This window comes from Pseudorca crassidens, chromosome 16 (assembly GCF_039906515.1).
Source record: "Pseudorca crassidens isolate mPseCra1 chromosome 16, mPseCra1.hap1, whole genome shotgun sequence".
In the NCBI taxonomy this organism is placed as follows: Eukaryota; Metazoa; Chordata; class Mammalia; order Artiodactyla; family Delphinidae; genus Pseudorca; species Pseudorca crassidens.
In genome coordinates, this window is record NC_090311.1 from 8,445,301 (window position 1) to 8,461,914 (window position 16,614).

Sequence of the window (16,614 nt, forward strand, 5' to 3'; positions counted from 1 at the left end):
AGACATGACTTTGCACAATCCCCATGGAAATGTCTTGGCAGTGTTACAGAATTCCTGGAGTCAGTTATTCTAGGGCAGGGAGATCTGGCATTACCTGTGCTTTGGAACCAGCTGATCCCCAGGTGAGCCTGGGGCTCAGGTAGTTTTGGGGTGACCACAAGACAGTCTGGGTGCCACGTTTGTTTTCAGCCAAAAGCCACAGTCCAGGAAGACTGAAGAGAGGCTACCAGCTGGACCAGAGTTCCTAGGAGCAAATGGACCTAACTTGGGGTCCCTGAGCAGGAGAGTCTGACTGTTGCTGAGCACCCAGAGGACCCCCACCCCCTGCCGTGCCCTCGGCTGGCTTGAAATGATTGCATGAGAGAGCCAGCCCATAGCTAAAAGTCCCCATAACACACTCCGTTATCCCACTCCAGCAGCTCAGGTTCAGGCAGCCCGACCAAAGACCTAGGGACTCTTTGCTATGCCCCCAAGTTCCGGCTTCCCTTTTCCTGCAGAAACCCCTCCACCAACCTTCAGCCACCCCTCACTCTATCCTCCACCCCTGCCTTCCTACCTACTGTGGTCTCTTCACATGAAACTACCTCCTTTTTCTATGTTAATCATAACCCCCCTCTCCCCTCCCCCACCCCGGGAGAATTTGGTTTATACCAGTGACTTTTATCCATTTCATGACAGAAACCTCCCTGAGGTACAGTGGAATGGTTGAGTTTGAATTTAGATTTGCCACTTAGTAAGTCTAAGACCCTAACCTCTATGAGCTGAAATTTTTCATCTTTTAAATGGGGATCATAATACCAACATTTCCAGACTGTTAAAAGATGAAATATAATAATTTTTAGAAAGTGCTTGACACATACAAAATGCTTAGTAATGACTGTGAATTCTTTTATAAGAGAAAGATATCTACGGAAAATTCATCTATATTGTGTGTGGTGTAATACTGATTAAAATATTGGTGTCTATAAAAGCAGTGGTGCTTTGAAACGATGGTGCCCCTTTACCTCCTATTATACTTGTGTTTCTCCACAGTCCCTCCTGACACTTCCAGACTAAGCGAATTGTTGTTAACTTTTCTTTCCCTTCTACCAGCTTCTTCTCTGAGCACCCATCTGCATCCTCTTTTTCCCTTCAAAATCTCCTTTGGTGCTTATTTTAACCTTGGTTCGTGTGTGCAGGAGCTGTGTGGAGAGGACTGCGGTGAGCACATGCTAAGATGTGTTTTATTTATCTTGGACTCTGCATCCCTGTGGGGCTGAGCCTGGCAGACTTAGAAGATGATCCAAGAGAAGTTGCCTTCAGTGTGGACTTTGCAAGCATGATGAGATGAAGCTTTGTGCTGAGGGATGAGAAGTAAAGTGAAGGAGGTGGAGAGGGGCTGGTTCCTCCTACCGCCAGTCCAGTGAGCCTTGCCATTGGTGCCGTTAGGGAGTCCGCAAACTTCATCCAGCCAAGTCTTACCTGACAGTTCTCATGGCCCCAGCTTGGAGATGTAGCCTCCTCTTCAAGCCAACACAGCGGGGTCCTTGAGCACCTGTGAGGGAAGGACCACCTTTGAAGTCTTGGCTGGAAACCATTTTTCTAGAATACACCTCACCATTTCCTCCTAAGAGGCTGAAGGAGTGATCATTTCATAGACTTCGAGGATGCAGTGTTGAGTCTATTGATGGAGCTGTTCTGAGTATTTAAGTTGTTGAGATTTTTTCTAAACATGCCTGTCTTTGTTCTTCTCTTTTTGGACTTTGAAAATGTTTCAGAGTGTTTCACCATCTCTGAGTTACTGGAAAGTGCTTTAAAGGGTTGCACCCGTTTCTAAAGGGAAAATTGAGGCTGGTACATTGCAAGGAAATACTAGAGCATAACCATTGAAGAGTATGCAACCTGGAATGGTTCACAATCTGGTTCAAAGTCTGATCCTCGTGTTCCAGGCGAGTAACCTTAGGCCAATCACTTCATCTTTATGAGACTCCGCATACTCTTCTATAAAATGAAATAAAAACAGTGGCAACCTTTTTATTCTCTTCAAATGCCTTCTGAACACGGGTTTTTAGTCTTATGAAGTTCAGTTTCTCAATTTGTTATTTTCTGGATCATACTTTTTGATTTTGTATCTAAGAAATACTGGTCTAACCTGAGCTCACAAATATTTTTTTCTTCTCCAAGTCTTAAGGTTTTAGGCTTTATATTAGGATTCTATATATCAAAGAAGATATGTGGAGGGCAAAACAGACATGAAAATGCAATCAACATCTTAGTCATTAGGGAAATGCAAATTGAAACCACAACGAGATACCATGACATATGTCAGAGAATTACTAAAATTTAGAAAACCAGCCACGCTAAATGTTGGTAAGGATGTGGTCGACCTAGAGTTCTCGCATCCTACTAGTGCGAACGTAAAATGGAAATAGTTTGGTATATTTTCTTAAGTTAAACTTAGACCTACTAAATAATCCAGCGATTCCACTCACAGGTGTTTACTCCAGAGAAACAAAAGTACATGTTATACAAAGACATGTACATGAATGTTCACAGCAGCTTCGTTTGTAATAAAACTGGAAGCAACCTTAATATCCATCAACAGATGAATGGATTGAAACACTGTGATACATCCGTACCACGGAATACTACCCAGTAATAAAAGGGAATGAACTACTGTTAACATTCAACAACCTGGGTGGACATCAAGGTCATTATGTGAGTGAAAAAAAACCCAAGCTCATCAAGTCACATACTGCATGATTTTGTTTATATGTTAATCATGAAATGACAAGCAGAGGTTTGATAAGTGCTTGCACACTGGGCTTGTCCCTTTGGACCACTTGCTCGTGGAGCTGATTTGACACACCGTGAAGCCCAGACATGTACAGAGGCTGTGATGGGAACAGAGACCCTCTGGTCAGCAGCCCCGGCTGAGCTCCCAGCCCACAGCCAGCATCAACTACCATCTTGGACGTTCCAGCCCAGAAGAACCCACAGACGGGTACAGCCCAAGCATCGTCACATGGCACAGAAGAACATCCCAGATGATCCCAGTGAAGCCACAAAACCACTAGAGATAATAACATAGTTGTTGCTTTAAGCCACTAAGTTTGGGGGTGGCTTGTAATACAGCGATAGACAACCCAAATAAGTGCCTAGCAGTTCCAAGCCTACATGCTCACAGGGCCAAGTACCCATCCATGAACTGGTGTGAGCATGGCTAAGGAAGGTGCTGGCCAGCCAGACCTGGGCTGTACATCCAGCCCTGGAGCTGGGATGCAGTCAACTCTCAAACAGTGCCACCCAGACAGAGTGGGGAAGAGCCTTTCCCAAAGGAAGACCAAAGCGCAGTTACCAGAAGAAGGGCGATGGTGCAGGGCAGAGCAGACCCAAGCAACAGCCCGCTACAACTAGATTGCGGGGGCCCCCAGCAGAGGGAGGGCACCCGTGGATTTGGGACTCTGACGGTGTTTATGTAACTGTAGTGAGATTAATCTTTGTGCAGATTACAGGAGATAATTTTAGGTAAAGCATTACACGCAGTGCCTGACAGATAGGAAGTACTCAACTATTATACCTCTTATTATTTCATTTCTATTATTATTATTAAACAGTAGCTATATCATACTAGTTGATACTTCTTCCTCTGCAGACATCAGCCTGTATTTGGTCCTAGCACAGACTATATTCACACAGAGGTACGTTTGGCTCTATTTGAAGGACTGTCCCTGGTCTACGTGGGCCCAGTGTTTAGAGGCAGAGAAGTGTAGCGCTTGTCTATTTGAAAGGCACTGTCTTATTAACTCGTAGCCGCAGGGACTGGGCTCTGCTATGGCTCCTCATTTAGGAGACAAATAACTCAGCCTGGCCTAGTCCTGTCTGTTTTCAAGGTTTCCATAGAGACCGGGATGGAGACAGAGGTAGCGTTGGAAGCCTCAATACTTTCCCTGCAGACAGGAGACCAGCGGTCCTGAGGCATCTTCTGTGTTGAGGGGTGTGTGTGTGTGTGTGTGTGTGTGTGTACGGATGCTTATATGTTACAGACGTGAAATTCTATATCCACATGTGCACAGGTCGTCCCCTCTTAGGAGAGACATGTACTCCTGGAAATCACAATGAAAAGTCACCAGGCGTGCCCTGGATGATGTAGGAGAAACCTCCGGGACAGCTCGCCACAAATCTTATTAATGGGTCCTCACGGCCGAAGGCTTGCTGGGCTACTAGACGGCTGGCTTTTGTTAGCCTTTAAGGTCAGAGGTTAGACTGCATCATAGTTTCAGTTATGTGACGGTGAATAGCTTGGACAAGCATTTGGTCTGCTCCAGAACCGAAGGTAGGAGCTATGACTTTGGCCTCTTGGAGGCTGAACGGATATGTTTTGGGAGCGGAGATGAGAATGAGAAGGCATCTGCGCGTCCCTGGCACACACGCTCCATCTAGGAACCTGTGTCTGTTTCCTCACTGCAGACTGTCTCCTGAGCACCTCTTGTTTGCCGGGCACTGCTCCACACGCTGCCGAATAGGTGTGGCCCTTTTCCTTATGAAGCTCACAGTCTGCGTGGGGAGGCCGACAAGCAAACCAGGAATCAGAGCAAACAGGCTGCTAGGGGCTGTACAGCCAGAGAACAGGGCCGCCTCCCTGCCCCGGGGCCAGGAAAGTCTTGTGCATTATGGAGAGACCTGTTTAGCTCGCTCTTCCCCTTCAAATAGGCAGGGAACGAATGGAATGGGGTGTGTATCTTTTCACAGGCCCCACCCCTCCTCGGCGTTGACGGCCACATGATCCACGATCCTAGCCTGGCCTCTCTCCTCCAGTCTGTAGTTTGACAGCTGAAGCCCAACCTGGATTGGGGCTGTTTCCTGATACTTGTAGCCCCTAAACATCAACTAGTCCAGGAGGCGACTTGTGATCTTGTTTCTGAATGAGGCGGCACTTGTCCGTTGCCGGAATGGGGAAGAGCTCTTCAGAGCGGGAAAGAGAGTGTGTAAGGAGGGTTAGCGGGTGCGACGGCACGGCCAGGATCAGCCCCGAGAAGACTTGGCAAGGCTGGCCCCGGGGGGTTGGGCACATGGCTCAGAACTGGATTGTGGCGCCTTTGTCGTCAGCCACATAAAAATGATTCACCCGGGTGTCCTTCAAGTCAGCAGATGTGAACGATCTTTGAGTGATCTTAAAAGACCACCCCAAAGTCCAGGCGTTATCATTGGATCACGCACTCATTGTTGAGAGTGGGGCCTGGGGACAGGACTCGGGTCTTCGACCCCTTCCCTTTTCTATCTCTACTCATCTCACTGCATCGACGACTCCAAAATTTGTGTCTGTGCCCAGACCTCTCCCCTGAACTCACACTGTCCACCCCTCTGCCTGCCGGAAAGCCCCACTTAGAAGTTGTCTGGGCAGCTCGGACGCAGCCAGCTGAGCCCCTGATCTCTCCTCACCCCCCTGCCTCTCCTACAGTTTTCCCCACATCAGGCTGGGGGAGATTCCGTCGTTCTGGTTGCTCTGGCTAAAAATCCTGGAGTCGTTCAGCCTGATTCCCTCTTTCTCTCGCACCCCAACCAATTCCCCAGTTCACCCCCCTAGTGCTTCTTTTCCAAATATTTCCAGATCTGATGGACAAATATCAACTCACTTCTAGCCGTGCTTGCTACAGACTGCTCTCCCAGCTTCTGCCCCGCTTCCAGCCATTTCTCAACCCAACAGCCAGAGTGATTCTTTTAAAACCTAAGTCATAACATATCATTCTTCTGCCCCAAGCCCTCTGGTGGCTCCCACCTCACACGGAGTAAAGGTAAATATATTTACCATGATCCACAGGGTCTTCACGGTCTGGCCTCCTCTTACCATCCTGCCTTCCTGCCCTCACACCACTTTCCCTCTCACTCCTCTACTCCAGCCTTAGAGATGCCAGACCCACCCCCCCACCTCAGGGCCTTTGCACCTGCTGTTCCCTTATATATTAGCAACGCCCACTGCCTCATCATCTTCAAGTTTTTGCTTAAATGGCATCTTCTCAGTGAAGTCTTTCCCAAACACCTCTTGAAACATGTGCCTTCCCCCAAGAAATCTTGAGTCCCTTTCCTGCTTTAGTTTTTTCTTTAATCTCCTATGTAAGTTCTGTTTATCTGAGCAACAGTCAGACAAAACAGCAGATGAAAAGCAGGCCTACAGTGATTTTGACTAATGAAATTCTCAAGTCCAGAGTATACAGTAAGTATGCTGAATATTGTTGAAGAAATATAGAGGGAATGGTAAACCTGAGTGAGGAGCAGAAGAATATAAAAGGTGACCAGGAGCAGGTATAAGTTTTGGGCATTGAAACTATAGTGACAGAAATTAAGAAGACAACGAAGAGGCTCAAGACCAGGATAGATGGAGCAGAAGAGGGAGTTAGAAACTGGAAGACAGATCTAAAGAAATTACTCAGAAACCATCACAGAGACAAAATGAGATGAAAACATGAAGACGTTAGGAGGAATGCAAGGGCAAGTATGATGGGTCAACATATATTTGAAGTTCTAGAAGAGGTAATGGAGAGATTGAGGAAAAGTCACTACTCAGTGAGATAATTGCTAAGCATTTTCCACAGATAATGGGGGGATTTCTCAGATCAGCAAGCCCTTCAAAACTAAGCTGGTTAACTAAAAGGAATCCACATCTAGATACATCTACTTAAGCAGCAGAACACCAAAGTCAAATAGAATGGTTTAGAGCAGCCTGAGAAAAAAGACAAATTACTTACAAAATGAAAACTATTATATGCGGAACAGGTTTCTCAATAACAACAATGGAAACCAAAAGACAGTGGAATACTGTCTTCAGATAAATGAAGGAAAATAATTGTTAACTTTGTATGGCCAGTGAAACTACCTTTCAAGAATAAGAGTGAAATAAATACATTTAGATAAATAAAAACAGGAAGTTTACCTCCAGGGCTGGGACGAGGGTGAGGCAAGTGAGGTGCCAGGGGGCATTGGAATTTAAGGAGGTGCTCACTTTCAGGGCCGTGACAGTTTAGAATTAGCACCTCAGAGTGAGTGTTTCCTTAAAATTTACACCGTAGGTGCCTCACACTAGTCCTGCCCCTGATACCACCAGAAGATCCCTACTGAGGAACTTCTAATTGATATATTTCAAGAAGAAGAGAAATAATACCAGAAGGAAGATATAAGGTATAGAAAAGAAATGATGAGTTCATGAAATAGAAAATGTCTAGATAAGCCTAGGTATTTTGAATATTTTTTAAAAATTAATAAATGTGGGGCTTCCCTAGTGGCACAGTGGTTGGGAGTCCGCCTGTCAATGCAGGGGACACGGGTTCGTGCCCTGGTCCGGGAGGATCCTGCATGCCGCGGAGCGGCTGGGCCCGTGGGCCGTGGCCGCTGAGCCCGTGCGTCCGGAGCCTGTGCTCCGCAGCGGGAAAGGCCGCAGCAGTGAGAGGCCCGTGTACCGCAAAAAAAAAAAAAATTAATAAATGTGTAATACGTGAGCTTAAAAGAAAAAGATGGAGCTAGACAGCCAGATGACAGTAGCAGCTGAGCTAGGAGGGAGGGGATTGTGGTTAAGCAGTCAACGATTCTTACATTGTTCAGGAAGGTTGTGATTAACCCAAGACATGCACTTGTGGGAATTTCTTTGATAACCACCCAACACCTGCGTCCTGCTGGAATGTCCTGGCTCTTGGCACACTTGGCCTTGAGTGCTAGCCTCGTGTAAACTTGGTTATTCTCACACCAGAGTCCAGTGGGCTCTCCACGAAAGAGCCACATGAGCCTCAACTTCAAATCCTTCTCCGGGTCTTCAGGACAAGCACGTACCCAGAAAATATGTGTTAAAAATCTCAACCTCACTAGGTTTTTTTCTTTTGTGTGTGTGTATGTGTGGTCCAAATTAACAAAATTTTTCATTCTGCTACACTAAAAGCTAAACCATTAACTGTTTACTACTGAAATTCCAGTGCCCACCAGCACATAGTAGAAACTCAAAAGATATTTCTTGAATGGTTTTATAACCATTTTTGATGGAGATGTACATCGTATGGTTGTTACTCTCTGGACTTTTCACTTCTCCATTTTATAGATAGTTGACAAGCACCTGTTAACTCCGAGGATCATCCTAGGTACTGGAGCGATAAGCAAGGGTGAGCAGCACAGAGCCGTGACCCTGTCCTTGCAAGCGTTGCTGTCTGGAGCTGTGACTTTCAAACACTTCCAGCACAGGCATACTAAGAAATGCATTTTACTTTGTGAACCAGCACACGCAGGCCACACAGTAATACATGTTTAGGGCATCTTTAGCACACATGATGGGCTCTGACAGTTTCTACTTTATGCCTTTTTCTTCAAGAAGAATGCCTGTCACCACCCACTAAATTGATGTTATGACCCATGACGGCTGTGGTTTGAAAAGCATTGATCCAGTGCAGACGTTCTGCATCTTTCCTCTGCCATGCGTTCCTCAGAATCATGGTTTTCAATGCACAAAACAACGGACATCAGGTTACAATAGAAACTTATTAGATTGACGTGCAATTATAAACATATTCGAGAAAACAAATGTGACACAGTAATATGTGCGCTTCATAATTAACACAGTAAACGCAAGATCCGGCTAGTGACTCACACTGGCTGGAATTCTGAAGTAGGGATGAACAAAAATGCTATTTTGAGAATTCTGCTACGACTGTGGTGAGACGTGGAAATATCTGTGATCACCGTTGGTGACAAAGGCACAGGTGCTGAGACCACCACTCTGGAGTGTCACCTACATTCATAACTGAAGGAATGCTGCATTTGAGAAGGTAGTGAAAAAAAAGGAGCATTGTTTCCCCCATTCAAGTTCATAGAACCCAAGGGGCCCCTGGACCCCCAGATGGAAACCCCTGGTCTAGCAGAGCCACACTTTATCTCAGTGATCTGAGCCTTATTGGGCAGTTGGAGAGATGTTGATTCGCTTCTCAGGTAGGTTTATAACCACAGTTTTTAAGGGTGTTGCTCACTGTGGACGTACCCATTTAAGAGTCGTAAGAGCTTCAGAAAGCTAAGGCAGCAACGGCACTGGCAAGGAGTGGGCAGGCAGGGGTCCCAGGGGTCCCCCCATCCATCCCCTGAGCCCTCCATCCCATCTATAAAGCAAGTGACTTGCAGTGCAGACCGATCCTGCAGGCGGATTCACTTCGGGTCGGGGGTATTCTGTTGGGACAAAGAGCATCGTCAGAGGTGGCTGTGTGGGCGTCTCGGGGACCCTCACTTCCCTTGTGGCAGAAGAGGTGTGGCCCTCGAGGATCATCCGCTCACGTAGCTGACAGGTTAACATGAGAAGAAGGGAGGAAAAAACCAGCAAGCTTGGAGGACCGATTTAGTCTTGCTAAATACACTGGAAGAGCGGAGTGTGGGAGACAGCATTTTATCAGCTCCCCGACTGTCTGTCGTTGTAAAGGCACCTGCTTGGTAACACTCCTGGAGAAGTCCTCTGCGACTACACTGTTGCATCCGTAGTAAGACGGTTCCTTCTATCTTACAGGCCATGTGGGGGAATTCCGAAGAAGCTGGAAATCATCCTCTGAGAAAGCAGAGTTACAGCATCTTCCAGTTTTCGTGTCTTATTTGAGGGGCTGTAGGAGGACCCCCATGTCCTCCTTCCATTTTCTGATATTTTATTAAATGGATACGACACTCCGTCATTGGTCTGGCTGGAGTAGGAGACCAGCAGTTTGCATCGTTTAGGAGGTGAGATGGTTAGTTTTATGCATCGGTCAGATATTTAATCAAACGCTAATCTAGGTGTTGCAGGGAAGTAGATGTGGTTCACATCTACAATCAGATGACTGCAAATAAAGGAGAAAATGGCAGGGAGTGCTCATCCAATCAGTGGGAGGACTTCAGAGCAAAAATCGAAGTTTCCCGGAGAAGAAGAAATTCTCTCTTAAGACTGTGACATCAACTCCTGCCTGAGTTTCCGGCCTGCCAGCCGTATGAATCTCAGACTTGCTAGCCCCCGTGATCACATGAGCTAATTTCTTAAAATAAATCTCTTAATACATTTGGTTTCATTTCCTTGGAGAACCCTGACTAATACGGGATGCATTTAAACATTTTTTTGTCTTAAATAAATGAAAGGCAAGAATCTGAACGCAAAGTGACTTAAACACAGCACATGCACACACACCATGCTCTGAGAGGTTGGAAGAAGAGGACTGTGGGCCAGGGAGGAGCTGGGAAACAGGGACACTAACCTTTCTTTTTTATTTTTTAAATTTTATTTAGTGTGCAAAGGGGAGCAGCCACTTCTCCTCCACCGGTCGAGGCCCTTTCTTGTCTCCCACTTATAGCTCTGTCTTCTGTGCTCCAACCTCCACCTCCATCTTGCTCCTGAAACCATATCTGATCCAGTCCCTGCAGACCCCTCACTCCCCCAGCCTGGGTTATTGAGATGGCCTCATCTTACTCGTCCTTTTGGACACACTGCCTCTCTTTCTTGAAACTTCTCCACTCCTTGGTTTTGTTCTCACTGTCCCTTTCTTTGCATCTTCTCTTCGTCTCCATCCTTCTCTCCCTCCACCTGCCCCAGAAACGGTCACTGAACACCCAGTTGCTGGGTGATCTCTTTGCTCAGATAGTTTGAACCACCTCCTAAATCTTTTTTTTTTTTTAATTTTTATTTATTTATTTATTTATTTATTCTGTGTCGTGTCTTCGTTTCTGTGCGAGGGCTTTCTCTAGTTGCGGCGAGCGGGGGCCACTCTTCATCGCGGTGCACGGGCCTCTCACTATCGCGGCCTCTCTTGTTGCAGAGCACAGGCTCCAGACGCACAGGCTCAGCAGTTGTGGCTCACGGGCTTAGTTGCTCCGAGGCATGTGGGATCTTCCCAGACCAGGGCTCGAACCCATGTCCCCTACATTGACAGGCAGACTCTCAACCACTGCACCACCAGGGAAGCCCCTACCTCCTAAATCTTGGTGCTTCCCCAACTTTGTCTCCATCCTAGAACTCTCCCTCCTTCTTCAAAATCATCCAACTAACCGTGCACTGGACTTCCCCACCGGAGTCCCACACGGCATCTCAGACTAAACCTATTTCCAAGGGATCCATCATTCCCACACCCGTGCTCTTGATCTCAGTTGGTAGAACTTCCATGCAGAGCTAGTATCTCCCCTGATAACAAGTCAGTCATTCTTGTGCATGCCTGATTTCCTTAAGAGCAATCTAAATGCTTTGACTTTATGCAAGTGATGCAATTGGATTCCTCTGAGGCATAATTATTATTCCAGGTACATGATTTCTGTAATGGGATAATTGGCTGCCTCTGCCCCTAGAGAACACCTGAAATAAGGAATATGTGCACCTGTGTTTTTAATCAAAGTGAAACATAATAAGCAGGGGCAGTCGAGAGGCACAGTAAATGTGTCAGTGGTGCTCTGGTAAGTTCACGGTGGTGAGTAGCTGGACCGCGTCCTTGTGAGTGAGTGAGAGGGCCAGGCCGGTGGAGAACAGAACTCGGAGGGACTTCAGGCCTTGACAAGGACATGATTTTTGTCCCGAGTACAGTGAGAAACCACTGGAAGTTTCGGGAGGGGGTTGTGGGATGATCAGATTGATGTTTTAGACGGTCACTCTGAGCTGGGTGTGGGACAGGGGTAGATGAGGCCAGAATGGAGCCCAGACTCCTGATTCTGATTCAGTTGGTCTCGGGGGGAGGGGGAGGCATCAGTGAGATGAAAAGTCCCCCACATGGTTCCAGTATGGAGCCAGGGTCCTGGAGGTCAAGCTCCGGAAGTGTGGCCCCCAACCCACGACTGCATCCCCAGAGTTTCTCACTCTCACGCCGGTTCACACCCAGCCTCCAGCACCAGCTTATGGCTCCAGCACCTGCTCCAGGAAGTTGAAAGCAGCCCTGCAGCTATGCCGGGTCCACAGTGGGAAGTGCAGCCCTGCAGCTATGCTGGGTCCACAGTGGGAAGTGCAGCCCTTCAGCTATGCCGGGTCTACAGTGGGAAGTGCAGCCCTGCAGCTATGCCGGGTCCACAGTGGGAAGTGCAGCCCTGCAGCTATGCCGGGTCTACAGTGGGAAGTGCAGCCCTGCAGCTATGCCGGGTCCACAGTGGGAAGTGCAGCCCTGCAGCTATGCCGGGTCCACAGTGGGAAGTGCAGCCCTGCAGCTATGCCGGGTCCACAGTGGGAAGTGCAGCCCTGCAGCTATGCCGGGTCCACAGTGGGAAGTGCAGCCCTTCAGCTATGCCGGGTCCACAGTGGGAAGTGCAGCCCTGCAGCTATGCCGGGTCCACAGTGGGAAGTGCAGCCCTGCAGCTATGCCGGGTCCACAGTGGGAAGTGCAGCCCTGCAGCTATGCCGGGTCCACAGTGGGAAGTGCAGCCCTGCAGCTATGCCGGGTCCACAGTGGGAAGTGCAGCCCTGCAGCTATGCCGGGTCCACAGTGGGAAGTGCAGCCCTGCAGCTATGCCGGGTCCACAGTGGGAAGTGCAGCCCTTCAGCTATGCCGGGTCCACAGTGGGAAGTGCAGCCCTTCAGCTATGCTGGGTCTACAGTGGGAAGTGCAGCCCTGCAGCTATGCCGGGTCCACAGTGGGAAGTGCAGCCCTGCAGCTATGCCGGGTCCACAGTGGGAAGTGCAGCCCTGCAGCTATGCCGGGTCCACAGTGGGAAGTGCAGCCCTTCAGCTATGCTGGGTCTACAGTGGGAAGTGCAGCCCTGCAGCTATGCTGGGTCTACAGTGGGAAGTGTCACCGTGCGATATATCTGTTGCGGACGTTCTTTTTCACCTGGGAACTGGACAGTTTTGCTTTTTGTTTATTTCAACTTCAGTGAACTGACAGCCACTTAAGAATGTGCTCATCAAGGTGTCTGGGCTCCATGGACTATTTCCTCCCCAAATTCTATCCCTGTTTCACTCGAGGTCCAAGTGGAGTATTAGAATCACAGTTCAAAGCAAACAACATTGACGACGTGAGAGAGAACCACGTTGAAGATCCAGAAAAAGATACTGTGAAATTCTCTTCTGCATTGGGTTTGATTTTTTCTTTTTTAAAGAAGATGTTGGGGGTAGGAGTTTATTAATTAATTAATTTATTTTTGCTGTGTTGGGTCTTCGTTTCTGTGCGAGGGCTTTCTCTAGTTGTGGCAAGCGGGGCCACTCTTCATCGCGGTGCGCGGGCCTCTCACTATCGCGGCGTCTCTTGTTGCGGAGCACAGGCTCCAGATGCGCAGGCTCAGTGTGTGGCACACGGGCCTAGTTGCTCCGCGGCATGTGGGATCCTCCTGGACCAGGGCTCGAACCCGTGTCCCCTGCATTAGCAGGCGGACTCTCAACCGCTGCGCCACCAGGGAAGCCCTGGGTATGATTTTTAATGAAAGTGATCAGGCATTGAGAGACCTGCAGTATCAGAAACATGCCTTCAATATGCTTCTGAGTCAGGGCTTGGCTGCCACAGAGATGTAGCCGATACGGGGAGGGCAGCACATGTCCACACAAGTCTGACTCAGTGGATTTGCCCGTGGCTGCTGTTGCTATTTGCTTCTGCAATGAAGGCTGTGTGCCTGGCTCTGGCCTGTTCACAGCCTCCTGGACCACGTGCCTGCCTGGCTTCTTCAGGACATCATGCTCGTGCACAGTGATTTGAAAGGAGAACTAGATGAATGTGTCCAAAACTACCTCCTTGGAAAAATTAAAGTAATAAAAAATACAAAGCGTGGGAGATTGATTTGAGGCAGAATCATCAGAGCGGCTGTGACGTGGCCGGCTCCTCGCTGGCCGTCATCCAGGAGGACTAGTGGACGGTAGTATGCCTGGTGACCAGCACCACCAGTGCTGACCCTCGCCTATAGCTCCTCCCGTGTTGTGAGGGGGATTCAACTGGGGGCTGCATTTCAGATGGGGTCGTGCTCCCTTTTCCAAGCTCAGAGGCCTGGAGGGAGCGACGACACCAATAAAGTCACCGACCATTGCTGGAAGATCGTTTGCCATGAAGAGAAACTATTTCATTGAACTTGGACAGTGTGACAGTGGCATGGATATCTGGGGAGGAGAAAATTTCGAAATATCATTTCGGATTTGGATGGGTGGAGGTAAGCTCTTCATCATCCCTTGCTCTAGAGTTGGACACATTTTTGGAAAAAGGCGACCGTATGGTTCTCCTGAAGGCGAGGATATCATGACATGCGTGATGAGACTGGTTCATGTTTAGTTGGATGAATATAAGCAGGAGTATTTTTCCATAAGACCTGGGCTGGGGTCCAAAAGCTTTGGAAATATCAATAAGCCTGTTGAATGGAGGAAGAAGTTGGCTTGGAAATCATTTAAATGATATTTGGATAACATTTGCCAAGAGAGGCAGATACCCGAGCCCAATGCCAAACCCTAGCAATCCATTTTTATCAAAAGAAGGTCAAAATGCCCCAAGTCCTTCAATGGGAAAGGCTCTGTCACCTCCAGATCAGTAAGTGTCTGGTGGCCCAGGGCTGCCCAAGGCAGACGAGAGGCCTAGGGGTGCTTAAGGGATGTGGCTACAGTGACCCTATTCAGCTCTGAATTTATAATGAAGAGCGTGAATTGATTTTAAATAATCTCCCTTTGCCTGGATATGTCGGAAACTCATTCAAGTGCTCATGAAGTGTCATGGGTCAGGGGCAGCCCAGCAATAGAATTTTGGGAAGAATAATTGGCTGTACCAGGTGCCAGGTGGACAGTGCCTAAGAGTGGTCGATCTACTGAGTCACAAAGGCTGTGTTGCTATGGCAACCTGTGACGGCATTTGGAGAGTTAAGACGGACTCGTGGCTGGAACGGTGATTCATCACACTTGTCCTCCTAATGGAGATGCCTGAGAAGATTAGCAAAGGTGAGACAGCAGATATACTGGAGATTGGAGCACCAAGTGACCATCAGAAGGTGAAGAAGTATGTTTCACCAAGACATTAAGGTCACTTCTGAGCTGCCGTTAAGGAATTTTTTGCTCATGACAGAAAACAAGAATTCAGTTTTAACTCTATTAAAGAGTCAAGTTTGCAGAGAAGGGCAAAACCCAGGAAACTGACATGCCTATTCAAATCTATTTGCAGTTCTTTTTAACCCATTTTAATAATGGAATGGCATTTATCTGATCAGAAACTTGTTATGATTTCCTTTTTTAGAAGACTTCATAGGAGATTGTTAATTTTTTCCACTTCTATTACCATGTTCTAAATAGATAATGTTAAACAGATTGCATCCACATTACTTTCAACTCCAGAAGGCATCGTTTATAAGATTATATTTAAGAGGCAGTTAACTATTATAAAGTATTTTGATGAATTATGGTACTATTTACATTTAAAGGATCCTTTTTATTATTAAAAAATAATAATAATATGGAGCTGGGGTGAAACTTCCTGCACTATACTAAGTCCTCCAAAACTTGAGACCCCGTTGTGGCCCCGCAAGAAAGATTCACGCAGCCTAAGCTTCATCAGCCCAACAGCCACAGAGAACTCACTCCTCACGGGGGCAGCCTGGTTCTCCTTCAGGCGGCTCTGATGGCTGGAAAATTCTTCCTTAGTTCAAAGACCAAATCTTCTCCATTGGTTCAGCCTTGCCCTCTGCACAGAGTAAACATTCCAGTTCTTTTAACAGCCACACCCATGAGCTGGTTTCAGGGACTTCTGTTTCCTTCCCTTTTATCTTCCTTTTCTTTAATATGTAACGCAGGCACATGGGAGGAGAAAGTGTAAAAGTGAGATGAAGGGCAAATCAAACCTTATCTGCCATACCTCCGGGCTCTGGAATCCTCCCCCCAGAGATAATCACGTTACCACTTCCTATCTTTTCAAGAGAAATTATGCATTTGCAAAGTATACACATTCTTGTAGACAAAAATATTACATACACTATTCTGCACCTTGCTTTTCTTAAACCTAGTAATAAATTTTGGAGATGATTCCACGTCAGTATTTAAAGCCGCACCTGATTCTTTTCAAAGCAACGTAGGCAGTTTCATAAAAACCATGTTTCATTAAACTAGTCCCCTGCTGATGGACACGAGGTAGTTTCCAATCTTTTGCTACTACAAACAAAACAATCATGAATATCCTTGCATTGCATATACCTCTTTGTACAGGTATCTGTGTGATAGATTTAGAGCAATGCAATTGCTAGATTGAAAGATACGTGCATTAAAATTTGTAATACACATTGCCAGATTGCCATCCAATGAAGTGGTACCAGTTTGCTCTCCACCAGTAAAGTATGAGAGTTCCTGCTCTCTCTCATGCTTAGGAGATGAACTAGTTTGTAATGCCCTCCTGGAATTGCTTTGCCCTGAACTGAACCCATTGTTTCTGTGTGACCAGTGACCTTAGTGAATGTAAAACATCCTTTCTCTCCCAGTTACTCTACTTCTTTAAAAACAAACAAACAGAGCCTCAACACTGAAGCTGCCATTGTGACCAGGGCCACATCACTGACATTTAGTCATTAGGCTCTGTTCCACAGTGTGCCTGCTAAACCAGGTTTCTCCCTTTTTGTGCCTGGGCTTTGGGATTTTTGTATGCAAGTTGCAGAAGTTTCCATTTATCTGTGTATTCGTTTCCTTTTGCTGCTGTAACAAGTTACACAAATTGGGCGTCTTAAAGCAACACAGAT

General features: G+C 47.1%; 2 protein-coding genes and 1 pseudogene across 3 annotated transcripts in view; 2 read left to right on the forward strand and 1 right to left on the reverse strand.

Annotated features, from left to right (window-relative positions):
* The window catches only part of CPXM2 (carboxypeptidase X, M14 family member 2), a 154,157-nt gene extending 144,133 nt beyond the window's left edge, over positions 1-10,024 (forward strand). The window contains exon 14 of the mRNA XM_067709128.1: positions 9,506-10,024. Coding sequence (XP_067565229.1) covers positions 9,506-9,645 — 140 coding nt within the window. The 3' untranslated portion in view covers positions 9,646-10,024. The remainder of the gene's footprint in view (positions 1-9,505) is intronic.
* The window catches only part of GPR26 (G protein-coupled receptor 26), a 56,593-nt gene continuing 40,670 nt past the window's right edge, over positions 692-16,614 (reverse strand). The window contains exon 4 of one of the 2 annotated variants that reach the window (XM_067709135.1): positions 692-1,534. In XM_067709135.1, the coding sequence (XP_067565236.1) occupies positions 1,228-1,534 (307 nt within the window). In that variant the 3' untranslated portion in view covers positions 692-1,227. The remainder of the gene's footprint in view (positions 1,535-16,614) is intronic. The other variant, XM_067709132.1, reaches the window with a different exon arrangement.
* Positions 13,329-14,787, forward strand: LOC137209464 (polypeptide N-acetylgalactosaminyltransferase 11 pseudogene; annotated as a pseudogene).